The 27,731-nt window shown below is 38.5% G+C and overlaps 2 protein-coding genes across 5 annotated transcripts; one reads left to right on the top strand and one right to left on the bottom strand.

The window, feature by feature from the left end:
* Positions 1-742: 742 nt before the first annotated feature.
* LOC122077048 (PI-PLC X domain-containing protein At5g67130) lies at positions 743-14,376 on the bottom strand. Of its 2 annotated transcripts, XM_042642804.1 has the most exons (10): positions 14,077-14,376; positions 13,871-13,993; positions 13,604-13,741; positions 13,355-13,453; positions 12,942-13,245; positions 12,635-12,858; positions 12,464-12,550; positions 11,762-12,146; positions 1,535-1,593; positions 743-988 (listed from the first exon to the last, which is right to left on the bottom strand). In XM_042642804.1, exons 1-8 carry the CDS (start codon positions 14,188-14,190, stop codon positions 11,961-11,963), a joined length of 1,275 nt encoding a protein of 424 aa, XP_042498738.1. In that variant the 5' UTR covers positions 14,191-14,376; the 3' UTR covers positions 743-988; positions 1,535-1,593; positions 11,762-11,960. The 2 variants fall into 2 exon arrangements, with proteins under 2 accessions (XP_042498738.1, XP_042498737.1); XM_042642803.1 differs by lacking the exon at positions 743-988 and having other exon boundaries at positions 1,438-1,593.
* A 2,423-nt stretch (positions 14,377-16,799) lies between these two features.
* On the top strand, positions 16,800-26,981 carry LOC122076948 (eukaryotic translation initiation factor 5B-like). 3 transcript variants are annotated; one of them, XM_042642620.1, is made up of 13 exons: positions 16,800-16,992; positions 17,295-17,956; positions 18,020-20,241; positions 20,369-20,476; positions 20,571-20,671; positions 20,763-20,853; positions 20,933-21,043; positions 21,133-21,198; positions 23,972-24,031; positions 24,597-25,154; positions 25,953-26,072; positions 26,172-26,291; positions 26,393-26,981. In XM_042642620.1, exons 2-13 carry the CDS (start codon positions 17,344-17,346, stop codon positions 26,456-26,458), a joined length of 4,236 nt encoding a protein of 1,411 aa, XP_042498554.1. In that variant the 5' UTR covers positions 16,800-16,992; positions 17,295-17,343; the 3' UTR covers positions 26,459-26,981. The 3 variants fall into 3 exon arrangements, with proteins under 3 accessions (XP_042498554.1, XP_042498552.1, XP_042498553.1); XM_042642618.1 differs by having other exon boundaries at positions 17,295-20,241; XM_042642619.1 differs by lacking the exon at positions 16,800-16,992 and adding an exon at positions 17,012-17,162 and having other exon boundaries at positions 17,295-20,241.
* Positions 26,982-27,731: the final 750 nt, after the last annotated feature.

Below are 27,731 nucleotides of genomic sequence, written 5' to 3'. Positions count from 1 at the left end.
ATCAATTAATCAATTACTTAATAATTTATCATTACAAAAACAAAGGCCAAGAGGAATGAGAGAAGAAGGTGACATTGTAATTGATGGGAAAAATCACCATGCAACTGGTGGAGATGCTTTCCCACGCCCTCAAGATGTGAATTCTATACTGACACTCTTTTTCTTTCCTAGCCATATGAATTTTGTTATCATACGACGCCTACAGTCCTACGTGTGGGAAACCTTCCTTCCGAAGTAATTAGCTTAATTCTCCCTCTTCAATCTGAATAGCTTTTCTATGATTTGTAAATGAAAAAAAAAAAAACCCTACTTTTTCCTTTTTCCTTCTCCTTTTCTTTCTTTTGCTTTTTATCTTGCAATATCGTCCTATCCATGTAACCAATACCATTTAGTTGGGAAAAGGCTTTACTTTTTTTTTTTTTTTAAGAAAAATTAAATTACTTCAATAAAGAAAGGACATCAGTGTTCATGTTTGTTAGGGATAGTAGAGAATATTTAGTCACAGAAACTAAAACTAAGGCTGCGTTTTGCAATCATTCTATTCTAGAAACGACATTTCGTGTTAAAACCAGAATTCTCCATTTTTGTGTCAAAATTCAAGTTTGCAACAAAACTCAAATGTTGGAATATGGTTTTGACACGAAACGTCGTTTCTAGAGTTACCATGTTCCAACATTTCTTATTTTGCCATTTTTTTCACCCAGTTCATTAGAAGAAAAAAAAAAAGGAAAAACGAACCGTGGACACCAAACAGAATATTCCATTTTCTTATTCCCGTAAAAAGATTACTACCAAACACAGCCCCAAGTGTTTGACAAAAAACACCACATTGTTACTAGGCCCAAGCTGGAACAAAATAGACAACAAGATAAAATAAACATCCAAAAAAATGGAAATAACGCTCAAAGGCCACAAGGTGGTACTCGGTTACGAAAAGAATGGCTCCAGGTCCTTTGCATCACTTCAGACTTCATTGATCCATCCATCCCTGTGCATTAGCATGTTTTAATTCAGGGAAGGGAAAAGGCTTTGTTGTTGTTTCTTTCACATGAATTGAGGCTAATATGGGCAACATATCCACAAAGGTTCGATACCATTATAGAAGTCACGTGACAAAATCATTGCAGTAAGAAAGTTCATCTTCTAACAATGGCAGGTCAGACTTCAGTGGAAACATCCACCTAATTTAAGGGTGGTCAAGACAAGCACCCCAATGCTCCTCGTGTGGGAGGACCTTGCAACACTAGTTTGATAGTCATGTTCAGCACACAAGCCTTTTGGTTAGGTTTCAGTTTGTCTCATGAGCTGGTTTGGCTCATTTCCATCCTTACCCAGACTGCATGAGGCTTGGGAACCAGGAAAGGCCACATGGATCTTGAAGTAGTATTACTTCCCCTAATATGAATCCACAAATTTAAAATGCATAGGTCTCGAATGTGAAAGAGAATCATGATTGATAAATTTGATTTAGAAAACCTGAGGAGATGAGAGTCCAAATACAAACTGAAGAAAGCTAGTAAAGCAACAGGAGCACCTCTATCTATACTACGTGGTATACATCCCTCCTCACTGTAACTCAGCTGCTCCAACAACCTGAACGCACACACAACCATGGTGAGAAATGAATACCAAGTTGCCTCTCATAAAATACAAATCGATAAATGACATCATATGTCTATCCATTAATTCCTTAATTTATTTTGATCATGTAGTAACAAAATAATTTTTGCTAGGCACATAAGTGAAGAAGACATCAATATGAAAGTTGGCAGTAGCAACCAAGAGCAATCTATCCTATTTAGTCGAGGGACTCTTCTGCTATCCAGCATTTGAGTGGCATATAGTGTCTTTTCATGGCATTATGGCTTGTTTCAAATCAAAGTTTGTCAACTAACAAGCTTCAACTATGCATCAAAAAGAGCAAAGCTATTTGTAGTTGCAATATTCAGAGGATAAAAATTATCAAAGAACCCAACCATCAAAAGTAATTATCTCATCATATGTGACATACTGAAAACTACCTTTTTTCGCTATAAGTCGGTAAAAGTATATATTAAGCACAAATATAAGGATCTGCAGGATGTACATCCAGGCAATTCCCAGATGGGCAAAAACAAATACATATACAATGAAGCATACACTACTAAAGACCTTAAATTTCCACCTTTAGCATGACCATCAGTAGCACCCTTTGAACAAATAAAGACGAACAAATGCAACAATTATCCCTCAAGTGCATCAAGCGAACTGGTAGCGTGCACAACACCAAGTCAGGTTGGGGTCAACTAACATGTCATAGGGCATTTTGTGGTTATGTTCTACCAAATCAGGTTGGGGTCAAACATCACCAAGTGTATGACACATCTTGTAAGTTGTAACTGAAACTGCAGAGTTCCAACATTCATGATATACAATTTACGCGAAAGAATCTCATTACAACAATAAATGCTATGATGGTGAATTTTCCCTTCACGTATGCTCCTCAGCATAGAAATGGGCAACTACCCCGTAGATATAAGCCCCAATTGCTCCAGAGTTTTAGCCTACCATATTCTAGGCCCTAACAAGGTAATAGATTTTTCCCTAGCTCCATTTGCTCAACATAAATGGGTGCAATTTAAAAAAAAATAAAAAAACCATAAAATTTTAGAACACAGAGATAAGTAAACACAAGGGACATATAGCTTTATAGTAAGGCAAACTATTATGTGCCCAAAAATGATAAATTTAATTATGGGAGTAAAATATGACCCTAACTTTATTTTACTTTTGGGCAGTTTATGCCAAAACAAATAGAATCTAAGGAGATAATAAGCCCTGTAAGCTGCAATCTTTCATTTTCATAATAAACCTATCCTATATACATTATGAAAGAATTTAAAGCCAGTTCTGAGAATATTCAACAACACAAGTATCCAGCAAACAAAGCCTTATGCAGTTAGTTGTACTCCACTAGTTGTGCTCCACATAGGTGATTGTTCATATCATGGATGGATTTTTTTTTTCTATTCTAATTAGGTCTAGTTATTTGTTTCCTAATTAGTCTAGGTCTCTTATTTCCATTTTCTTATTTGACAAGGAGTATCTTTCCTTGTCCAATGTAATATCATTGTTATCTATATAAGCACAGTAAAGGGGAGACTACTAAGTATCGGTTCTACCTTCTTAGCAGTCTCAACTCCTCCTTTCTTTCTCTTCTTCTCTTGTGTGTGGTTACTGTGGTTTATGTTACTGATCTTGTTACAACTTCTTTTGGTATCACGCATCATGAACATATGTACAATGCACTACCAGATTATATCTGAAATTTAGTTTTAATTAACTACAGAAATACAAAGATCACATAATAGAAAGATTAAATGCTTTATGCTCCCAGGATGACTGCATTTCATTTTAAACAATGAAGAGCAAATGGTGGAAAGGTAATTCGTATGAGTAATAAATTCAGATCAGCACAAAAAACTGTAGAGAGTACCAAGTCATATCGAGGCATGAATAAGCTAAAAAGATGTGGTGGCCATCAACATGCAAGCTAGAGAAATTGAACCACATTGCAGCTAGGAGGAACTAAATATTCACATATAAGCAATGAAATAGATAATGTTATTCCACCAATTCACCATTCAAGGGGACTGGTCACCTCCTCAAGATGTCCTCCCCCTGCCCCCTAATCCCACCCCCAGGGGAAAAAAAAAGAGCTTGAAAGGTTTGTCAGCTAACAGAAAAATCTGCCATTTATCTTCTATTCCTCTTCCTCTTTGCTTTGCTTATTGAGATACGTTTCTGTCAATGTGTACAACTCTCTTATATACTTCCTAATCAATCGCATGGACCACCCGTGTTCACTATTATGGCAAGTCATGTTTGATTTCACTCATCATCAACGTCCATTATATCTATCATAACCCCCTCGCTTTAATGAACCTCATGGTGAATAGATACACAAATATATGTAATGATCTCCAGGACTCCAAAATAAAAATAAATAAATAAATAAATAAATATTGTTCTAAGACAAATAATACCTTGCACAATCCACATAAATCTTGAAGCTACAGATGGATTTTGACATACATTATTGATGCCGTAAAACAAGTAATGTCAATTTTTCCTGTCCTAAATGGAAAACCTTGGAGGGTGCTTGGAGAGGGACAGTTTTTACACAGAATTAATCAGGATTGCAGACAGATGACTGGTCTGACCATTATCAATCATTCAATCCTCCAAGTTGATTCCCCCACCCTTCGGGTGTGTTTTCTCCTGATTTTTGTGGCAAGGGTGGATAGGTTGGCACTGAAATACAACCTCACAGCCCCAACTGGGATATTACCCACTATATAAAATATCGGCAGGATGATCTCTCAAAATCTCCAATATTTCCATTATTTTATGAGTGAACCTAATCCTCAATTAAAACTAAGAACGGGTAGTAAAAAAATATTTTCTATCCAAGGCAAAGTTTCAGTCTGGACTAGAAGAAAAAAAAATTAAAAATAAACTGAGGAAAAACAGAATCAGGATAATAGTAGTTCACAGCTGAAGTAAGACAACTCCATTCAGCCCATGGCATTACTTCTACATGATTGACCAGCTGTGAAAGTCAATCAACTCTGATGAGCCAGAACTAGCAATATACATGATGGTGAGATGGGGAAGCAATCGAAAGAGTCAGATCCACAGCAACAGAAAACAAATTGCTGAGGTGCATTGTCACTTTGACATGATGTCCAATATAACACACAGTAGCAGAATAAATTTACTGATGATGAAAAATTTATCCCTGGGCAGTTGGGACCGATTTATCCACCCCTCAGATAGGAAATATGACCTGAAACAAATAGGATTGATCTGGTTTTGGTTTATGACATGATAGCGAAGCATTAGGATTAAGCAAATCAGGCTTGGGTCTTCAGTTGTTCTCCCCAAAATCAAAAATCAAATTTTCTCTTCAATCCCTAGATCAAAAACAAGCCTAGAAGAATGACATTCCTCCAGAGTTTGATTCTAGTAGAGGCAGTTAATGCAGATCAGCAGGATAGGTACCTTAAAAAGTACCAAAGAAGGAACAAGGAGAAACAGGCTGACTTAGTACCAACTCAGTTCAATTCAGCCTTGCGGTTCTGAGTTGACTCAGTTGTGCCAACTTTTGGTTCATTAAACCACTGGAATGGTGGGACACCTTTTTATAAGTGTTTTATTTGTTTGTTTACTTATTTTTAGTTGCTTTAGAACTCTATCTTATCCTTTTTGAGTGTTTTATGTAGTTATAGTATTATTCCTACCTCTCCCTGACTTGGAGATTTTTTTCCCCACTCCTACTTGGGGCGTGTTGTCTAGTTAGAGTGAGTCTCTAAAACTCAGCTCTATTTATTAGGTTGTATTGCTACCCAAATATTCTATGATATAAAGTGATGGCTATGCTGTGTGGGATTCAGAACCAGATGGTGTGATTCAACTGTTACCTTTGCGGGACTCCAAAATTCTTTGGTGAGATACCAGCAAGCTCAGTGGGAAGTTGAGTACATATCCTCTCCCTATTCTTCTCCTCCATCAACCCTTCTAAGTCTACTCATGGTTTTAATTTTTGGATCAGAGGTTAATTGATTAGAGTCCCAAATTTTTTGGAAATCCCTAGTAACTGTTTATCACAGATATTATGCTTCAAGTCTGATCTGTCATTAGTATACAGCATTGTTGAAGCTTGTCCATTGGTTGGACATCCTACATCAAGTAAGATAACTCCTAATTTAACCATCGCAGTTACTCGATATTTTGATATCTTTTGTAATAGCCTATGAATTGTTGTTAACAGAATCTTACCTTTTACCAGTACCCTTTTGTCGAGATCTGAGTTCCTAGTTTTTAGGATCTTAAGTTACTGATTCTGTAACTGTGCTCGTTCTTGAGATCCAACCATTGGATTGAACCCATCTTTTGAAGAGTTGTTCCTTTCTATTTTATCAATTTCATATCAGAATTTCACAATCACCTAAGACGCTGATCTATTGCTATTAAGTGTTCATAAATTCTGTGTATATGTCACATCACTGAGATCCTGGTTATTTGAGTTTCTGAAACCTAATCCTTTAGACTTTTAGAAATCATTGTTAATGTATAGGAGACAAATCACCACAAGTTATGGTTGTTGCTGAATTCATTCACTCCTTAGATCATACCATTCATTGTGCTGATCAAGTGATCAAAGACCTTAGAACCTAAATAAACTACAAGAAAGACTAAGACAACGATGACACAGGAAGCATTTCTCTAGTGAGATGATTGAGATTGCAAGAGAGACCAATATAAATGGCAAGTTTACAATTTAAGTCGGGTTTATGGTCAATCAGAAGCAGGTAAATTTGTTGACAAGTGCATCAACATCTACAAGAACCTAAATATTTGTCCCTAAGAAGTTAACTTTCCTAAATTCATTTTGTTCAACGATTTTAGGACTTGCCCGTGTGTTTTCATCTTCTCTTTCATTTTTATTTTGGGCAGGTGTTTGAAGAGGGCCAAGTGGAGGATGCTACTGTCTATACTGATTCTGTTTCTGTTTTTGAGCACCTAACTGAGAAGATTTAATGCCACCTGATGCCAAGCACCAAAGTAAAAGTGCAGTAAATTAAGCTTCACTTGTGGGAAGATAATCACAGTACAAAACTTTGACTAGTCTTCCAAAACTTGTTTAGACAAAAGTTCAAAAATAATTCCGAATGTTCAATTTTGTGATTCTTATGAATCAAAAGTTGTCTATGACAGTAATCCCAAAACAGACGGACAAATACTTCATCTTTCTAATCTAAACCCCCGCAGTGGAGTCACCAATGATCAAATCATCTTATTTATGTTAATCAACTCTACTATGCCTTCTCTGCCCATCTGACTTTGCAATAGCATCATGATCATCATACTCATCTTTGCTCTTACCCCTATCATCAACCATGTCATTCTCATCATCAAGATCTTCAAAATCTGGGAGTTCATTATTTGAAATTAAGGGAAAATCTCTTTTATCATCAACCTTGACATTTGCACTTTCCACAATTTTGCCAAGTCTATTGTTGTAGCATCTATAGGCTTTACTTGAAGTGGAGTAACCTAAGAAAATGACTTCATCAGCTCTGTTATCAAATTTCCCTATATCAAAATTTGTATTATTTTTGTAACATTTGCTACCAAAGACCTTAAAGGGTCTTGCTGTAGCCTTCCTACCAAACCAGATTTCATAAAGGGTTTTGCTCTCATGAGGTGTCAACATGCATCTGTTTTGAATGTACACTGCATTCAAAATTGCCTCTTTCCAAAACTTTTTGCCCATGCCATCTGCAAATATGATTCTGGCCATGTCTTGAATTGTTGTGTTCTTTCTCTCCGCAACACCATTTTTTGGGGGTGTTCTTGGAGCTGAGGTTTGTTTTTTGATGCCATGCTCATAACATTACTCTGCAAAATCTTCCCAACTGTGATCACCACCTTTGTCAAATCTCAGACACTTTTTATCTTTTTTCCTGTCTGATTCTCAAGTTGCTTTCTAAATATCTTGAATCTTTCCAAAGCCTTTGACTTGTGTTTCAAACACATTACCCATGTCATCCTGAAGTGATCATTAACAAATAAAATAATGTAACTATGTCCTGGGGTGCCTAGTGTCCTCATAGGATCACACAAATGTGTGTGAACCAACTCCAATGGTTGACTGGTATAATATTCCTTTGACTTGAAAGTTATTCTTGCCTACTTCCCCTTCTGACAAAATGCACAAATGGGATTTGAGGGCTTCTGCAACACTAGAATGTCTCTAACAACTTTCTTTGAAGAAATCTTGGTATGGTTTTTGAAACCAATATGCCCAAGTCTTTTGTGTCATAGCCATATCTCTTCATCCATACTGACCATGCAAGAATCTCACTATCTCTATCAAGGTGTACAAATTCCTTGAAGTCCTCTGTCCTGTAGCCACCACTTTTCCTATGCTTGATCTTCTTATTTCACAGCCTTGGTTGTTGAAGTAACTTCATGCCCTTTATCACAAATTTGACTAATGCTAAGAAGTTGTGCTTGAGCCTTCAACATGTAAGACAACTTGGGATTTCACCTTTCCATTGTTGAGACTGATAAAGCCTTTACCTGTAATCTTGGCACCATCATTATTACCAAATTTTATGGACCTACCTTCATAGTTTTGCAGCTTCTATGACCTAGATTGTCATGTCCCTGCCTGCTCTGCCCATTAGTTGTCTGACACATCCAACGCTACTTAGTCACCTCCAAAAACTCACAGATATTGCCAGCTCACTCAGAAGCTTTGTCATCACTCTCACCTCTGCTAATATTGCCACACGACTACCCTCTCTACAATTGCCCAACTATACACATTATTGCCATTGCCATGTCACTAATGACTGCTCTGTGTGATTGTGTTGACCATGACTGTGTTACAACAATGAAAACACTAATGGTATTACCGTGACACTCTCCACTGCCATTGGACCAACAATCTCCCCTTTGGAATTGTTTGCAACACCCATATGCATTGATGCAGATAAGTCACTTAATGGGCATATTTTATTGTAAATAAACCTTAGGTTGGGTTATGTATGTGTTGGGCCTTTGATCCCATGGGTTTTCTTTATAATGGACCGCTTTAATGGGCCTAAAATATGGGTAGAAAGTAGGAAAACGGGATTTAATTCATTAGTTAAGTTAGAGTCTTGTTTTGAGTCTATTTCCTTTGTTATTTCAATTTCATAGTCAGTTTAGGTTTCCCAATTAGTTAAGGATTGAGTTAGTCATTTTTAGTGTTTGAGTCAGTTTTGAGTCTTCTATATAAATTTGTAAAGGGCTACATCATTGAACACGAATTTATTAATGAAAAAAAAAAGATGGCTTATGTTGTTGTGATACCAGAGGGTGAGATGCCCATTCACTAGTTCTTCTTCCCCCTTCTCAACCTTCCATCGAATTCTCTTTCTTTTCTTATTTTCCTTTTATTTGTTTGTTGTGAGAGAGTGTTTGAGAGCTAGAACCAAGCCTATTGGAGGACATCTTCTCTATTTAGCCAAAATTTCAGATCCTACCTGGGATTAGGATCACTTGTGATTCTAGTTCTACATTATGCATCTTCATCTACAACCCCAATACATGGCGCCCCTACCTGAGTGCACAACAAGCCAGCCCAAGCTGGCTGTTGCTATGCCAGGGCTGGTGGCCTAAAGCTCTTGCTGCCTTGGCAGCCCCCTTCAGCCCAATTGTGCCACATGCACGGCCCTAGAGTTGCCCACTTGTCTGCCACCATCAATGCCACTTCACTTCTTGCTATGCCACATCATCCCATGCATTCATCATGTCATCTTCATGCATTGTGTCACAGCCATGAACATCATCATGCATCAAAACCCTTGCATATATATGCCTTGTCACATGTGCATCGACATACATACACTTTTCACCTCATCCAGACTGCCCATAATGGCCACTTCATCACTACCACATCACCAGATGGAGTCCACACAATCCAAGCACTCTATTTCCTATGCCATATGGCATCAGAACATTTCTGATGTGTGCATCACTCCTTTGAGACATATTCTGTCGAACACTTGGCACATCTTGACTGATTGTACTGTAACTATCATATCTCCCTCGTTTAGAGTCGGATTGATGCGATTCTAGTTGCATTGCAAAGATGACTCGATGCTCTACACATCTCCAGTACATCCCACCTTCCAACTCTGCCATTTGGCATGCCCGAATTTGCTCCAAAGTTGACATGTTTGCCCATACATTGTTTGACCTATCAATCAGTGCCCAGTGCTTCCCTATCACTGTCAAACATCATCAGACACTGCCAACTAAACCCGGAACCCTAAAAAACACTATAAAGCTGAACTTGACTTCCATGTCACCGCCTACCCTGCCCAGTAGTTGTTTGAGACATCCAGCACTAAATCACTACCAGAACTTGCCATATGATGCCAGCTCCCCAGAAGCTCTGTCAAGTCACTCTAACGTAACCTCTGCCAATAGTGCCACATAAAGTGTCGATTTGGGACCACAACTGGGAACTGTCCAAGAATCGTCCTGCTAAAACCCGGTACTGGACTGTCCCATTAATAAATGAGACAGTATTAGGATTTGATTTTGGTACCAAATAAAAAATGGGGCAGGACAGGTCTGGGACGGATTCCAACGGTACCAGCACTGAAATACCAATTAGGTACCATATGGAACCAGAATCGTCAGTTCTGTTTCAAAGGGGTATACTTCATGCTCTTGTATTCAAGTTTTACGATTATAGTTTGATGTATTTGGGTGATCTTTTCTCTTATGGAGGTTTCAGTTATGGACCTATAGACCTGTTTGGTGATGTCACTAAAACTTTAACGGGGCTTGTTTGTTTGGTCATCATTGATTCTTAGTTATTATGTTGAGCAGATTACATGTAATCTTAGAGAGTACGAAGAAGTAAAACATGAAATTTATCATGGTTTTTTATTCTAATTTGCTTTATCAAGTGATATCTTAGATCTCCTTATATGAAAATATCCATAATACTATAATGAACCATCTCGTTAGGAAACATTGAAGTCATCCTCCCTATTCCACAGTGTCTAGAACCGTTAGGGAACCGGTACCATCCCGTTCTATTACTAATCGGGACAGGGACCGAGGTTTGGTCCCATTAACTAAACAGGACGGTACTGGGATTGACACCTTTAATACCAGTACTGGCATAGACCCGTCCCGAATACCTAGAACCATCTCGATTGACACCCTTACAAGTTACTGCCGCATGACTGCCCTCTCTGCAATTGCTCATCTGTACAGCATCCTGCCACTAGCATGCCACTGATAATGTTGTGTGAGTGTGTTAACCGTGATTGTTGACCATGACTGTGTTGACAACACCAACTGCAGTACTATGACACTCTCAATTTCCATTGGACCAACACAATCATTGCCAAGAGGGAAAAGGATGAAAGATTGAACACATGCAATTTTCTAGTGAAACTTAATTCTTCTACTGTATGAATTCGAGAATTCTTTTCTCTTCAGGGAATTCCTTGCTTTGATGGCTTTACTTTTTTTTCTTCTTCTTCTTTGTGGTCATATGTTTGATCTAGAGTGATGGTGGAGAACGTATTGTTTAATCTTCTTCGGTACTAACGTATTGTTTAATCTTCTACGGTACTAACGTATTGCTTAATCTTCTTTGGTACTTTGTTAACCCTTTCTTACTGAGATGTATCAGTTACACAGGCTGGTAAGAAAATGCCAACTGTCTAATGCTACAATAGAGCATTAGACACATGCAAGTTTACTAGTTCCAAAAACATATGTCCACATGTGCAAGGTTGCTAGATCCAAAAAGAGTAGATCTCTCAGTCTCTCTCTCGATCCCGCCTCACCCCGGAGTGTAGTATATAACGTTATGCATAGACATCTTATGCAAACAACATGAACATACTCCTTGCATCCAAGTAGAATTATTTCTAACATCCACATTCACCATACCGAAGTGAGAGAGAAACATTAACGATTCATCTTAGTTTAAGAGGAAACAAGAAGCCAAACAATACCATAGCAAAATCAACTCCACCAGAAAAAGGAAATTGAAAAGAAACGTATTGGAAGTCCACAAGACCTACAACGGATCTTAAGATACCAGAATTAATATAGAACTCAGCACAAGAAAAACGAAAATAAATATAAGATCCTCTCCAGCAACAAAAAATAAGACTCATCCTCAAATGAAACATACCTGAGCTAACATTTGGCTTCTTGCCATCTTCAGGCTCTCTCAACCACTATCTAACCCCTTGATCTGATAACTCCAGCTAGCGTGTCTTAACCTCCCGTTAGCATTCTGAACTCTAAAAATAATGTCATAACATAACGAAAGCCTATAGTAGAAGAGAGGCTTGACAGCCATCTACCCCCTGATATCCGTTGGTAATCAGTTATAATAACAACAACATTGCTATTAATAAAAGGTGGACCGAATTGAGAACCAAGAAATCTGATAATTGTGCAGTTCCACTAGAAAACTGAACATATCCAGAAACAGTGCCCCCAGTACTGCCTGTAAGAGAAGGAGTTCTATTAGGTGCAGCAATATCCTTGCAAGATGCCATCTTCGCTCCAGCCTGCCAAATTCCATACAGAATGACCTTTATGAGACTTTGTAAATAGAGTAACATTCATGGAATCACTGGAATAGGAAGTTCTCTCCGACCAAAGATGTCTCATAGACCCATATTGACCAAAAGTAAACATCTAAATATTGGATGGCAACAATCATCGAATCAAGTTGATTCTTTGACCAAGAAGATATGCCCCATATAATGGTGCAGGAAAGGGGTAAGGCAACTTCCTGTACCCTCATACCATAAACCACAAGAGGGTATGGGATCCTACAAAATGGCACTCAAACAGAAATCAATCATGTAAGTACAAAGGATACCTGACAAGCATTGATAGTACTACAGCCACACAATGTCTGTCCATTCATTCTGTCCAAAGCATCAAAAACACCTCCACCATCACTTCTCTGCAGAACCACGTGTACTGTTAGGATTCTTAATTTGCATGTATTTGACATAAACTTCCCTTCTCTAAGAAAAAGATTTGATACCATGTAAAAGTTAACAGCCAGAAAGTTAGGCATCACATTTCCAGCTGTTTTATAACAAGTAGCAACCATCTCCATCAGAGAAGTTGAATGTTCTTTGCAGGTTTCAGCCTCAACGGGGAACGTAGGGAAGTAGTTCTGTAGAAACAGAGATGCACCTCTCCAATTGAGTGTCTGTGATTGCTTTCGGTTTGGACATGAACCTTGTACAACACCCCCATCTCCAGCTGAAAACCATTAAAATACAATATGTCAACATATAAAAGCAATACCCATCAATATTTTTGACTCATAAAGTGTTAGTGCTTACGTTCATTTTCCACCATGTACCTCCACTGGTAAGCAATTCCTTCATAAACTTCCTTCGAAGGGTCAGAGGTGAAAACCAGAAGCCGGTGATTCTCAGCAACCATGTCAGTCACGGTGGGCCAGTCCTCACCTTTTGCGGGCATTTTTGAGACAGGAAACCAATAATTGACCAACCCGGCATCAGTAAACAGCTTTGTCAACCCTTTGGGAGTATGCACGTAATCTTCAATGATAATGGTAACAATCTCTGATGGGTTCTCACTCAAGAACGCCTCCACTTCCTTCAAAGTGTTTATTGCAGGTTCCTGAACAAACAATTCAGCAAGGCAATAGTAAGAGCAGTTACAAACATACAACCCAGACATGGATAATTCTACACAATAAAGTGGGAAAGAAGGAGTAGTTTTATATTACAAAGGCAGTGAAGTTGTAGCATTGTCCTCGCATCGAATGGCAGAGCCAGATATCATTCTCGAAGTCATACATGTCTAACATCAACCCTCTCACCCCATTCTAAAGAAAACAAAAAATATGAAATTCTAGTTAATTACTAGAAAAAATTAGAAGAGAGAGAGAGACAGACAAAAGGGGTAAAGAACAGAGAAGAACCCACTCAGTGGAGTTTGAACTTCAGCGAGAAGGATACTGTCTGATATAACATACCCTCAACTGATTAGTAACAGTGTCTTCTTGATTGTAAAACGTAATCCGCTGGACACCGAGCAGGGGTGGAGAGTCAATTATGGAGAACGAATTGTGGGTTACCAGCCATGTGTACTTGTTAAATGGCAGCCCCTTAATCTACCGCACACCCATTACGAATAATCAAGATTCGAAGCCAATTAAAACTTAAAAACACAAAGCGAGAATTCAAGCACGAAACTGAAACCCATAATTGAGAATTCCAAACTCGAAAAAGAAAAACCTTACAATTGATGTGGGTTGTATAGTTTGGCCTCTGGTGCAGACGGGCTGAGTCTTCCCCATAGCAGGACAATTGCCACAGTAAAGGCCCGCACCACAGTCGGTGGGCAACGAACACGAGTCGAGAAGCTGAGAATTTTAAGTTTTAATCATAAATCAGCGTAAAATGTAGTTATAATAGCTTTAATTTAAGTCTTTCCGAAGAAACAAACCTGGCAATTCCCATTAGTGCAAGCATTAGAACTGAAGACGACTATTGAGATCAGGAACAGAAGCAGAAACCCTTCTGCTGGCCACACTCCACATTTCTCTTTACAAGTTAACATAGGATGAGACGATGCAGAGCACTGAGCGCAAGCAACCCAGAGAAGTGGGTTGAAGGCTCAAGATTGATGAATCTGGAAAAAAAAAAAGAAAAATTAAAGCAATCAATGCGCAGGAGAAGTGTTTTTTGTACTCTGGAGGCGGGCTTTAACTTTTTTATTTTCTGGTCTTTTCGACTCTCTCTCTCTCTCTCTCTCTCTCTCTCTCTCTCTCTTTTATAAAAGCATTTTAGAGTATTAATTCTTCTATTGCTTTTTCACGTGGGTGGGGTATCAAGCATTAGCAGGTTTTGGAGGGAAGGGATGTAAGCAACATGGTAGAGATGCTCGAAGCAGGGTCGATATGACGATTTGCATGAATAGATAATGGGCCCAAAGTTAGAAATGAGATGAGGGCCCATGAAGCTATTAAGGCTGGCCGGGGTTGTGCTTACCATTGGAGGCCCAAAGTAATTGTGAATGTGTGTGAATTATTTTTTATGGTTTGACTTCAAGTTTTATTACACCACTGTCCCATTTTAAAAATAGATGCATATAAAAAATTTAATGGGCTGACCTGAGGCCCATCATTTTTTACTATCTGGAGGAGGCTTCAGGCTTAGCTATGGTAAATTTGAAAAATAAGAGATTTTTCTATAAGTTGTGTGGTGGTGCTACAAGTTTGAAAAAGAAAGTAATCTTTTTTTTTTTAACATAAATGATATTGGACTATAAATAAAATGAAATTTGGTAGGGAATGTTTCATATTAAAATAGTAATAAATTGAAGAGTCCCCCTCTGGTCTCTACCTAAATATTGAAAGTTTTGTCAAATTTCAAATGGCTTAAGATAGCAGTAGGGATGTAAATAGAGCTAATAGCAGTTATACTTGTAACCGAATTCGTAATATATCATTACATGAATTCAATCCAATATCTGGTGGATATTTCAATTGATTATCCAAAATTGTATCTAAATTAAAATATATGGAGATCAACCTTACCATCATAATGTCTCAAGAGAAGAAGATCAAATAAGGATTACATGGTATGTAACTTTAGTTACGTTAGAACAGATAATGAGATGATAAAAATTGTTAATAGAGAGATTTCGTAAAGTAACGATTTAAGATATGTGGCTCAATCTTAAGTAAATAATGTGATATAGAGGATAATGTTTCACATAGAATTCAAATAAGATAGATGCAGTGGAGAGGTGTATTTGAAGTGTTGTGTGATCAGCATGTTCCTTTTAAACTTAAAATAAATTTCAATAGGACAGTCGTACGATTGGCTATGATGTGTGATGTATAATGTGTGAACAGTTAAGATGTATCACGTGGATAAACTCAGTGTAACACATATGAGGATGTTGAGATGGATGAGTATCAAAACTATGAAGGATAAAGTAAAAAATTATCATATTTGAGCTTACTTAGGAATAGCTTTGGTATATGATAAGCTACAAGCAATTCTTTTGAGCTAGCATATCCATGTTCAATGAAAACCCTTAGATACTCCAGTACAGATGAGTGATTTGATTCATAATGAATAGACTATAAGAGTTAGGGGCATATCTGAAAATGTCCCTAGGAGAAAGTGGTGAAGAAAGACATTCATATATAGCTTAAGCCTTGTATAAAGTATGACTATTAATAGAGTTAATTGGAGGCAATGATCCATATAATTGACCCAATTTAGCTAGGATAAAAGCTGAGTTGTTGTCGTTGTATCCGAATTCATATATGCCTATTATTCGAGTATCTTGATTCAAATCCCATAATATATTATTCACACTTATGGATATAATTAGAAATAGTATTAAAAATAATGTATAATTATTTTTAAATTATTAAAATATAATAAACATAAATGGTCGTAGTAAGTGCACAAGGCTTTCACTAGTACGAGGTTTTGAGGAGGGACATATGTACGTACAGTTTTTTTGTGGAGAGGTTTCATTTGTTAGAACTCATAAGCACCGGATTGTAATAGGGCAACCTTACTGTTAGAATAAGCATGCTATATATAATAGATATAAAGCCTAAGTTCTGAAACATTTATAGGTAATGTTAGGTTATGATCCTAGTATATATTATCGAAGGAGATACTTCAAAAGCTATTTGACTGAACATAAAATATGATGCTTTATGATTTGTACGTTAGTTTTATGCATGAGATCTTACAAAGGTGACTACCCACGTGACATCCCTCTTTTCATGATCAATAAACTTTAGGGCAACCATAGGGCCTTTAAGATTGTTGTCCACTACACATGTAATGTCTTCAAGCATCGCTCAACTTATTTGACCATGAAGACAATTTATTGTTCAATTGATTGGTGTATTACTGATAAAGTGTAGACTTCTGGGAGGTCACGGGTTCAATTTTTATATCGTCACTTTTTCGCCACAGCGTGATTTAGAGGAACATCACCAAGATCCTTTTTTCCCTTTATCGCGATTGGAACTTCTATCCTAGTCTCTTAGCTGGACTTGGACAAGGCCCGAGATCACAGAAATTCCGGTGTGATAAGTTAGTCGGGCTTATTTCGGACCAGCCCATTTTTCTGGGTGCAATCGGACCAGCCCATATAAGATCCCTAATAACGCTCGATAGAGAGTAGTGACCCCTTCTCCTTCTGTTTTATATTCGTCATAATAGGTTGCAGTTGTTTTCTTCGATTCTTACAGGATTCGCTCATGGTTCAACGCACGACCGGAGCTGCTTCCCAATAATCGCAGATATTTCTTCAGTTCTAAGTAAACCTAAATCGAAGCATATACTTATCTCCTTGTCGTCTCCTCGAATTATCGAAGCATCAGAGGTGAGCTCCTTTTTCAGTTTCTATTTTCATCGCATTGGTCTTCGTTGGCGGCGAATATTTTTTGCTATTATACCTTCGCCATATTTCTGGATTTTTTTTTCTTTCTTTCTGTGAATTCGGTTCTTTTAATCGGAGTTTCGATCGGTTTTCATGGCGCGGAGATAATTCTGGTAATATATCTTTCTGGTTATTGTTTTCTTATCTTCAAACGAGAGATCTATATGTTCTGGTTACCTTTCTTTATTTTGTTTATGTTTTTAGGGTTTTAGTTCTCTTTATTGAATGTGTTGTTAATTCTGCAGGTCGACCTTTGTTCTAAATTCGATTTCTGTAGTTAAAACAACATTATAAATGGGTAGAAAGAAGCCAACAGTCCGGGACGAGGAGAATCCTGTCGCGTCTCAGGGTGGGACCAAATCCAAGAAGAAAGGGCATGTGGTTGACGATGATGAATACGCCATCGACTTGTCTGAAGATCAACAGAGTATGGGTTCTGAGAAACCGAACCATGAGGACGCAGCCATTCCGGCTGCTGGGAAGAAGGGCAAGAAGGGCAGCTCCAAGCCGGTCCAATCTAGAGATGAAGATCAAGATAAGCCCCTTGAAGAAGAGGAAGATGATGCTCCAGCAATTGCCTTCACGGGTAAGAAGAAGTCCAAATCTAAGAAGGGTGGTAATAATAAATTAGTTAGTGGTTCCAATTTTGATGTCCTTGAAGATGAGGATGTTCAGAAAATAGATGAGAATGAAAAGAATGACGATGGTGATGGAGGGGATGGGCCAGTTGTTGCTTTCTCTGGTAAAAAGAAGTCTTCTAAATCTAAGAAGAATAACAGTTTGTTTGCTGCATCCGCATTTGATGCTCTTGACGAAGGTGATGGTGCTGTGATTAATGAATCTGACCGGCAACTGACAAATGGAGATAAAGTGGATGATGAGGATGTGCCTGTAATTGCTTTCTCTGGTAAGAAGTCTTCAAATTCTTCCAAGAAGAGTGGTAGCTTGTTTACTTCCTCTGCTTTTGCAGACCTAGATGAAGGGGATGATGCGAAAGATGAAAATAAAGAAGAGGATGATGACGCTCCTACTGTTGCTTTTTCTGGTAAGATGAAGTCTTCAAAATCTTCCAAGAATGGTGGTAACTTGTATACTGTATCGGGTTTTGGTGATTTAGATGAAGGGGATCACACCAAAGATGAAAATAAGGAAGAGGATGATGATGATGCTCCTGTTATAACGTTCTCTGGTAAGAAGAAATCATCCAAATCGTCAAAATCTTCCAAAAAAACCAGTAGCTTGTTTGCCACCACACTTCTCGATGAGGAGGATGGTAATGATGTGTCTACATCTGAACAGCAGCTGGCCACTAGGTCTGCTGATGAAACTATTGATGAAAGCATGGTGGAGAATGAAGGCATTCCAACAATTTCGTTATCTGGTAAGAAGAAGTCTTCAAAATCCAAAAAGAATAATTGTCTCTTCACTGCCTCCAGTTTTGACGTGGGCCTCGGTGACCAAGAACCTGAAGAACCTGAAGAACCTTCTATGAGTGGTAGTAATCTGGGTGATGGTAAGAATGCTGCTGATGCCAAAGTAAATGAAGTAGGCAGCGAGGATGTCATGGAGTCATCTAAGAATAAAAAGAAGAAGAAGAAAAGTGGAAGGACAGCCCAGGAGGAGGATGACTTGGATAAAATTCTTGCTGAACTTGGTGCAGCCCCTCCCCCTCCTAAACCTACTGCTGCTCCTCCTGAGACGAAGGTTTCTCCTCCTCTAGAAGAGGAAAAGGTTCACACTAAGCCAGAAGAAGTTGCCCCAGCTGATTTCAAGGGTAAGGAAAAAGAAGCTGAAGAAGTTGGTGAATCTGCTGCTGCAAAGAAGAAGAAAAAAAAGAAGGAAAAGGAAAAGGAAAAGAAAGCAGCAGCTGCTTCCTCTGTGGTGGAGGTAAAGGAAGAAAAACAGGAAGAAACAAAGCCCAAAGTTTCTGACAAGAAACTCCCAAAGCATGTTAGAGAAATGCAGGAGGCACTGGCAAGGCGTAAAGAAGCTGAAGAGAGGCAGAAGAGAGAAGAAGAAGAGAGGTTGAGGAAGGAAGAAGAGGAACGCCGTCGGCAAGAGGAACTTGAGAGGCAGGCTGAGGAGGCCAGGCGAAGGAAAAAGGAGAGAGAAAAAGAGAAGCTTCTGAAGAAAAAACAGGAGGGCAAGCTTTTGACCGGTAAACAAAAGGAAGAAGCCCGTAGATTGGAGGCAATGAGGAATCAATTTCTTTCTCAAGGCAGTGGCATACTTCCTTCTGGAGACACTGCTAGTGGGCCATCAAAGCGGCCAAAATATCAGACGAAGAAGGCAAAGCCAGCTCATGTACAAGCTAATGATTTGGCTCATGTGAAGGCTGTGGAAAAAACGGAGGCTAAAGAAAACCAAGAGACTGCTGCTGAGGTGACAGAGATTGCTGAAGTGGAAGAAGTTGAACTACAGAAAATTGAAGAGAAAGTCGAAGCTCCGCAAGTAGTTGAAGAGAATGGAATAGAAGAAGAAGAAGAAGATGATGAAGATGAATGGGATGCAAAGAGCTGGGATGATGCTACTGTGAATTTGCCTGTTAAGAGTGCATTTGACGATGAGGAGTCTGAGCCTGTGGTGAAAAGAGAGACCAAGCGTACCACACCACCAGTTTCTGGGGATGTAGGAGCTCCTGCTGCGGCAACCAAAACTACAGTTTCTACCAAGAAAGTTGCCTCTCCTTCACAAAAGAAAACTGATAAGCTTGAAGGTAAGGTGGACCACCCTGAAGTTCCAGTTATGGATGGTAATAGGAGGAAAGAATCTGCAGCAAAAAAAGAAGCACCGGAAGAAGGTGTCTCTAACCTCCGCTCCCCTATATGCTGTATTATGGGCCATGTTGATACTGGTAAGACCAAGCTTTTAGATTGCATCCGAGGCACTAATGTTCAGCTTGGTGAGGCTGGAGGTATTACACAGCAGATTGGCGCAACCTATTTCCCAGCAGAAAACATAAAGGAGAGAACCAAAGAACTAAAAGCTGATGCAAGGCTCAGAGTCCCAGGTCTTCTGGTCATTGATACACCGGGACACGAGTCATTCACAAATTTACGGTCACGGGGTTCAGGTTTATGTGATATTGCAATTTTAGTTGTTGATATCATGCATGGCCTAGAACCGCAGACAATTGAGTCCCTCAATCTTCTTAAAATGAGGAATACAGAATTCATTGTTGCACTGAATAAGGTATGTGCAGCTAGTTAATTTCACTTGATTATTGCTTTGGTGAAACCATGCTAATCATTTCTTGGGAGTTGTCTCTTTAATCCTTTCCTGTTCTGTTTTTTTTCTTTCTCGACCCCCCAATTATAAGGTGGATAGATTATACGGATGGAAGGCATCCCCCAATGCACCTATTCAAAAAGCTTTGAAGCAACAATCAAGTGATGTGCAAAACGAGTTCAAAATGAGGCTAACACAGGTAAATAAATATCTAGGCTTTTATGCTACTGGGGAGGTTTTCAATCGTGCTAACTGTACTAATTCTTTTTGTTATTGTATATTTATTTATTCAGATTGTCACACAGTTCAAGGAGCAGGGCATGAATACTGAGTTGTATTACAAAAACAAAGAGATGGGGGAAACTTTCAGTATTGTCCCTACAAGTGCAATTAGGTATATGTTGAGGATATTTATTCAATTTCATTGGGTACCCTAAGAAACTACTTCCTGTGCTGATTCTCTTCTTAATGCGTCAATATGATAGTGGGGAGGGCATACCGGATCTTTTATTGTTATTGGTACAATGGACTTCAAAAACTATGGTGGAAAAGCTAACATTTAGCGATGAAGTGCAGGTTTGTTCTCTCTTTAATTGTATGCTGTCATAATTGAAGAAACTTGTGGTCCTAATTTTGGTTTGTGACCGTTCACCAGTGCACGGTTTTAGAAGTCAAAGTTGTTGAAGGCCTGGGAACAACCATTGATGTTGTATTAGTCAATGGTGTTCTTCATGAAGGGGATCAAATAGTTGTTTGTGGCATGCAGGTAAGCCTTCTGGGATATATCATATAGGGCATCATTTGTCCTGTTTACAAAATTTGTCAAATGTCTCATTTGTCCTTTTTCAATGTTAGGGGTCTATTGTTACCACAATCCGTGCATTACTTACCCCTCATCCAATGAAGGAGATCCGAGTAAAGGTAATGAATTTTTGGCATTATTGTCCTTTTTTGCCCGCATTTTGATTACTTGATTTCATATTATTAGCAGTCAGGATAGAATTGATAATCATTGAACTTAGGAAGATGATAATGGCCTTGATATATGTCAAAATAAGAGGGATTGAATGCATGGAACTTCAGTGAAGTGAATGATTGGACGCCCTCTGCTAAGGCTGCGTTTGGTAGTCATTCAGAAAAACGTTTTTGACGTTTTTCTGTTCTATGGGAACAATAAAACAGAGTAAAGTGTTTGGTGTCAACTTGTTGTTTTTCGCTTTTTTTTTTTTGAACGAAAAGGGGGAAAAAAACGCTAGAAATGCAAAATGATGGAACGAAAAAACCTTGTTCCGTCATTTCGGTTTCGTTCCAAATACAAAAAAAGTGAACAACTAGGGTAATCGTTCCTTAAACAGGTTCACCAAACACAATTTTTTTGTTTTAAGATGGCATTTTGACACAAACTGAAAATTTTGTTTTTGACACGAAATGTCATTTCCTGAACTGAATGACTACCAAATGCAGCCTAACTATTCATTCTTACCGTTCTATCTTCTCTTTTAACGAGTAACAATTTATTAATGGGTAAAGAAAAGACAATGATATGACATCCCAAGCAGAGAAGGAAAAGCAAAACCCACAACTAATAGTACATCATCAATGAAACACAAGGAGGACTATATCTCACAAACTAGGAAACTGAGACTACTTCCAAAACCTTGCTCTGGAAAGGGTCTCTTAACCTGATCAAATACTTATTTTCAAAGATACATTGGGCTATGACTCTATTGTTCGACTTGACTGACTTGACTGATGGAACACAGGAGGTATATATCTCGCAAACTATGAAACTAAGACTACAGTAGTACAGTTACAATTTCCAAGACCTAATGCACTAATGTACGAAACTAGAATGAACAACCCCCAGCTTAGCCAATTCATCCGCCACCTCATTGCTAATCCTGGGATTTCATTGAAAGCATAGTTGTCAAAGTGCTATTCAACCCAAGGCGTTGGAGGGCGGGGTGTTCAAAAATGAAGACGACACCAACAAGGTGCCTAGGCGACCAACACGCCCATTAAAAAAGGAGCCTGGACGCCTAGGCAACGCGTTGACAACTATGATTGAAAGTTTGAAATAAACAATTCAACCTAGCTTCTAAATGTTGATTGAATCAAATAAGGTGGGAGAACCTCCAGGACTTTGAATAGTTAAGCATCCAAACAATTACATTTACAGAATTACCCTCCACTATTACTTGCTCACTTATCCTCCCTTCTAGTATGATTGCGCACAAAAGACTAGTTAAATAGCTTTGTTTTGGCCATCTTATTATAATACAAATATTAAAATTTTTTTTTCCTGGATATTTTAGTGATGCCCATGGTACCCTTTGCTAACAATTCAAAATGAGCTTTTCATGAAACTACTTAGGCTATAAGATCATCTAGCGCTCTTTGACTAACCGGAGAGTGGGCAATATGTTGAGGTTCTGGCGTGACCATAAAGCTGGCTGTTAAAAGATGTATTCTCATCATTTAATTGTCAAAGGAAATATACTATAAACAGCCAAACAAGCAAACAAACAGGAGTGAATGACATGGGCTGGATCTACTACACATCATCTACCAAATGTACAGTCATAAGAACATAAAGCATGTGAAATAAGTACAATAAAATTAAAAAGTAACATCTAAAAATTTTCCACACAAAGTTTTATAGGTAAAGAAGTGTACTAGAAATGAACTCTGGATTTATTTCTTGTATGCCTTTTTGTCACATTTTTGACTGAATTCTTATATTAACAAAATGAATTAGTCTGAATTATTTTCCTTCAGAATGATTCCTTTAATCTGAATTTGCTAACTATGCTCTCCACTGAGTTTCACAGCCAGCTCCTTTCACAGAAACAACAAAGGTCATTCTCATTGATAAAATTGTTGGATGCCTAGAATAGGCTCCAAGCTTCGATATAAAAAATAAAGACTCCTTAGCTATGTAAGAGAACTATCTAACTAGACTTGCCTAGCCAAATGGAAACATAACACAAGAAGGAAACCCACTATACTAGGTAATGACTAATGAGTCTTTAAGTGAAACAAAACAACTTAAAACTGAAGCCCAGGAAATGGTCTAGAAGACAGGCCCACTAATGGGCTTAAAGGGCCATGTTGGCAGGACTCAAGAAGCCCAGCTTCTTTTAAGTTGTTGGCCACTAAGGCGTGTTTGGTTTTCTTCTTTCTTCGGGAGCAAGTCATAAACTCCCCTGCATCATTTACGTAAACTGCCTAGGAAACTAAAATTATGAAGGAAAGTGAGTCAAAACAGGACTGGATTTATAGTCTCCTAATCCAGCCCAACAAAAACACTTAATAGCAATTAAAAGAAAGAAAAAAAGACATTTAACTAATTTCGCAGGCCTTGCTTCTGCCCATATTATAGGCCCATTAAAGTGGTCTATTATAAGAAAACACAGGATTAAAGGCCCAACATATACAACCCAACCCAAAGCTTTTTTCCATTAAAATAATCCCAATTGTATTTAGCTACATAGTCTTCATTCTAATTATTTATGTTGTATGAAAAGTTCTTCATTAATCTTTTCGTTTTTGAGTAGTGTTACTGTCGTTCAAACCACTCTTTGTTCATGTAGTTACCAAAAGCCTTCAATTATGACAATATTTCTCAAAAAATGCACATGACAAAGTTTAAATGCAATACAATATGGTCAAGAAGCTTTTATTCTTTTTTCAGGGACAATATCTGCAACATAAAGAGTTGAAGGCTGCACAGGGTGTAAAGATCGCAGCACAGGTGATGTCAACTTTCCAATGATAGCTTGTGGATTTCGATAAACATTCATTTAGTAATATGCATGTCAAGTGCATTAATGACTTTCAACTTTCTGGAAAACCTCTTTTTTCCCTCATTAAATACTGCATTAAATAACTTCCGCGAATAACACGAGGGACAAAAAAGTCTGAATACAACTTCTTGGTGACAACAAGATGCACCTATATATATATACATATATAGATATATAAGGCAGCGTGGCCCCTACAGCAGCGTTGGGACCAATTGGAGCACACCCAGAAGCATCAACGGTGGCGGGATTTCCATATTTCATGGGGGTGGGGTGGTTATTTCGCCCCTCACTATGTCTTGGTGTAGAAGTCGTGCTGCCTTCTAGGCTTCTTTTTGCCAAGTGACCATTTTGTTTCTTTGACATCCTCTACTTTGATAGTCTGTGAATGTTTTCTGAAATTCAAATAAATGCTTCTTCCCATTTGTTTGTACAATGCTGCATTTATGCTCATAGTTCACGCACATACGTGTTGAATTGGCTTCTGAGGACTCCTGTATGTTCTGTTACTTGCAGGGCCTTGAGCATGCCATTGCAGGCACTGGTTTGTATGTAGTGGGGCCTGATGATGATTTGGAAGACATCAAAGAAGCAGCATCGCAAGACATGAAGTCAGTCATGAGCAGAATCGACAAGAGTGGAGAGGGTGTTTATGTACAAGCCTCTACTCTTGGCTCACTGGAAGCGTTGTTGGAGTTCTTGAAGAGCCCAGCAGTGAAAATACCAGTCAGTGAGATAAGCATAGGCCCTGTACACAAGAGGGATGTCATGAAGGCCAGTGTCATGCTTGAGAAGAAGAAGGAATATGCCACCATCTTGGCATTTGATGTCAAAGTGACACCTGAGGCTCGTGAGCTGGCAGAAGAGACTGGAGTGAAGATATTTATTGCTGATATCATTTATCACTTGTTTGACCAGTTCAAGCACTACATTGATAATCTCAAGGAAGAAAAGAAGAAGGAAGTTGCAGACGAAGCAGTATTTCCTTGTGTTTTGCAGATTATGCCCAAAAACATTTTCAACAAGAAGGACCCTATCGTTTTGGGGGTTGAGGTTATTGAAGGCATAGCTAAGGTATGTGTTGGTTCAGTTTCTTGCTTACTCTCTTTGATGGCAAGATCTGGTCTGGTTTTATATTTGGCCAGTTCAAGCTATTTGAACCATCATTTTGTAGACCCAACTCACTTCTGAGTTTGAGTGTCCTCTTATTTTCACTTTCCCAATGACTGATGTTTAGTGCGATGAGACTCATTTTGTCTTTTGCCTATGCTATCATTTTACTGTCAAAGTCCTGGGGCCTAAACTGCGGGATTTTGGAGTGATGATACCTCTATTCTTTTCGTCGTCATTTCCATCCTGGGTGTGTAGAATACATTCTGGGTTGTGTAAAGGAAACGATATTTAGGATTGTGAATTGGAATTAGGAATCTTGTTTTGATACCATTGAAGGGAAAGGTTCTTAAAACTTTGCTTGGGAATGCTGCAGCTTGGGAGTTGTGTATTTTGACAAATAACTGTTTCCAACTGAGTTTAGCCTTTTTTTAGTTTTCTCACATAAATATTATATCAGTTTATCTTCTTATTGATAAAAAGTAGTAAAATTATTTGAATCTGCACATTAAATTGTAATTATGTATGTACAATCAAAACCGTGTTTTCCAGTAGAAAAATTGGGGTTTAGGTTGGCTAGAAATTGAGATGAATCTGGCATAAGGGTTGGATGCGAGAAGGCGTCCTTTTTTATGTATGTTAACCTCATTCTTTCTTCCCCAACCCCCTCCCAACAGTTCTCTTTTTCCTTCTATTTTGACTTGATAAGGCATCTTTTAACTCTTCCCATATAACAATTGAATCTAATTGCATTGCTCTCAGGTTGGTACACCAATATGTATTCCTTCAAGGGATTTCATTAATATTGGACGGATAGCATCCATAGAAAGTAACCACAAACAAGTTGATGTGGCTAAGAAAGGGTCAGAGGTGGCTATTAAGGTGAGGGGCTGTCTTATGAGGATCATAGGTTTTTCAAGAATGTCTTTTATTTATACGAGTCAGTTTCATTGGTTCTAATTTAGTGTGTGTGTGTTGCAGATTGCTAGTACCAATCCTGAGGAGCAACAGAAGATGTTCGGGAGACATTTTGATGAGGATGATGAGCTTGTTAGCCACATCACTAGGAGGTCCATAGATGTGCTAAAAGATAATTATCGGGTAATTTCCAGGCACCTTCTTGTAGTTTTTCTTCTACTATCATGGCCATTTAGGCGTCCCCCTTAATTTTCTTTTTAATTTTCCTAACTATATATGTACAGGATGAGCTGTCTATCGACGAGTGGAGGCTGGTAGTGAAGCTAAAGACTCTTTTCAAGATACAGTGAATTCTAGCTATCACACTGTGGCTGTACTTCTGGGAGATACACAAATGTAACCGGTTTCTTCTCTGGCTCAAAAAACAGGTTCTTCTCCTGCTCCAAGAAAAATGAAAAAAAAAAAAAAAAAAAAAAAATCAGTTGTTGAGCTTTTGGGCTTTGGCTGAGGGGCATGGGTCTTGGGAATTTTGAATTTCTGGAGGTTTGGAACACATTAAGAACTGGGGGAGAGAAAAGGCTGTCGGAACAGAAATTTTTAGGATGAACCATGTCCACCATCCACTGTAACTTGAAGGAGAGCAAAAACTTAGGTCCAAATTTGACTGGGATTCGTTTCCTCTTCTGGGTTTTTTCCCTGTTACCAACTCTTAGAGCTTGTACGTTTAAATGTCTTCATTGCTGGGAGAGGTATGGGCCAGATGATTTTTGTTCAGAAGCAATGAAACCTGTAAAGAGCTTTGGAATTATGTCTTGTGATAAGTTTTCTACCTACAAATAATAGCCGAAGGATTGATCTGGCAGTCAATTTTCACCTGCCGTTTGCTGATGGTCTACTGAGCTATTGATCCTATGGTAAAGTCAATCAACTCAGAAGATTTATTTTCTTAATTTTGTAATCTTTACTGGATTATGTGGGAAGAATAACGTGGGTTTGTATGCTGATGATGCATAGGAGGAGAATAAAAACAGAATAGAAAGAAGAGCTGAGTCATAACTCGCGAGTTAAATAAGAAAAAAAGAAAGCGAGTCATGGTGGTTTCAAGGCAGGGTAGAAGTATTCTCTGTCTTTCTTTCTAGGTTGAACCCTCAAGGTGCACTAGTTTATTGGTGTTTGTGTTGGGTTGCTCCCTTGCATGGTTTAAGACTGGAATCGGTTGCATGGTTTAAGACTGTGGAATCGATCAAGGCTGATATCGATCTGATCTTGATTTGGGTTGGTCAGAAACAATAAAATATGGATATTTTTAGGGTCAGTCAGTGACTCGGTCAGGAGTGGTTTAATACGTAATATAAAATTAAAAAATACAAAAGCTGCAAAATCTGAAAATTTTGAGAGGATGAGACATTGGTTGGGCGGTTGGTTGTGCTCCACCTGTCAACTGAGGCCAGTACCATATTTGCTACCTAGGTGGGTACCGCCATTTTCACTGCAGGGTGCCGTAGCAAACGATGGTTTATTTTATTTTATTTTTGGGTTACTAGGCGCTGTAGAACTGCAGAACGAAACAATCTTGGGGAGGATGAGGGGTGGCGAACACAGCCTCTTGGTGCTCCTCATCGG

Source organism: Macadamia integrifolia, chromosome 4, assembly GCF_013358625.1.
Source record: "Macadamia integrifolia cultivar HAES 741 chromosome 4, SCU_Mint_v3, whole genome shotgun sequence".
Classification (NCBI taxonomy): domain Eukaryota; kingdom Viridiplantae; phylum Streptophyta; class Magnoliopsida; order Proteales; family Proteaceae; genus Macadamia; species Macadamia integrifolia.
The sequence above is the reverse complement of the archived record's forward strand: the minus strand, read 5'-3'. Positions and strand labels throughout refer to the sequence as shown.

Coding starts and splice junctions, on each gene's coding strand:
- LOC122077048 (XM_042642804.1), bottom strand. CDS start 14,190: ATGTTAACTTGTAAAGAGAAATGTGGAGTGTGGCCAGCAGAAGGGTTT. Junction 12,551..12,634: donor TGGCTGTTAACTTTTACATG/GTATCAAATCTT, acceptor GTGGTTCTGCAG/AGAAGTGATGGTGGAGGTGT. Junction 12,147..12,463: donor GTACTATCAATGCTTGTCAG/GTATCCTTTGTA, acceptor GGAATTTGGCAG/GCTGGAGCGAAGATGGCATC.
- LOC122076948 (XM_042642618.1), top strand. CDS start 17,344: ATGGGTAGAAAGAAGCCAACAGTCCGGGACGAGGAGAATCCTGTCGCG. Junction 20,242..20,368: donor TCATTGTTGCACTGAATAAG/GTATGTGCAGCT, acceptor CCCAATTATAAG/GTGGATAGATTATACGGATG. Junction 26,292..26,392: donor TGCTAAAAGATAATTATCGG/GTAATTTCCAGG, acceptor ATATATGTACAG/GATGAGCTGTCTATCGACGA.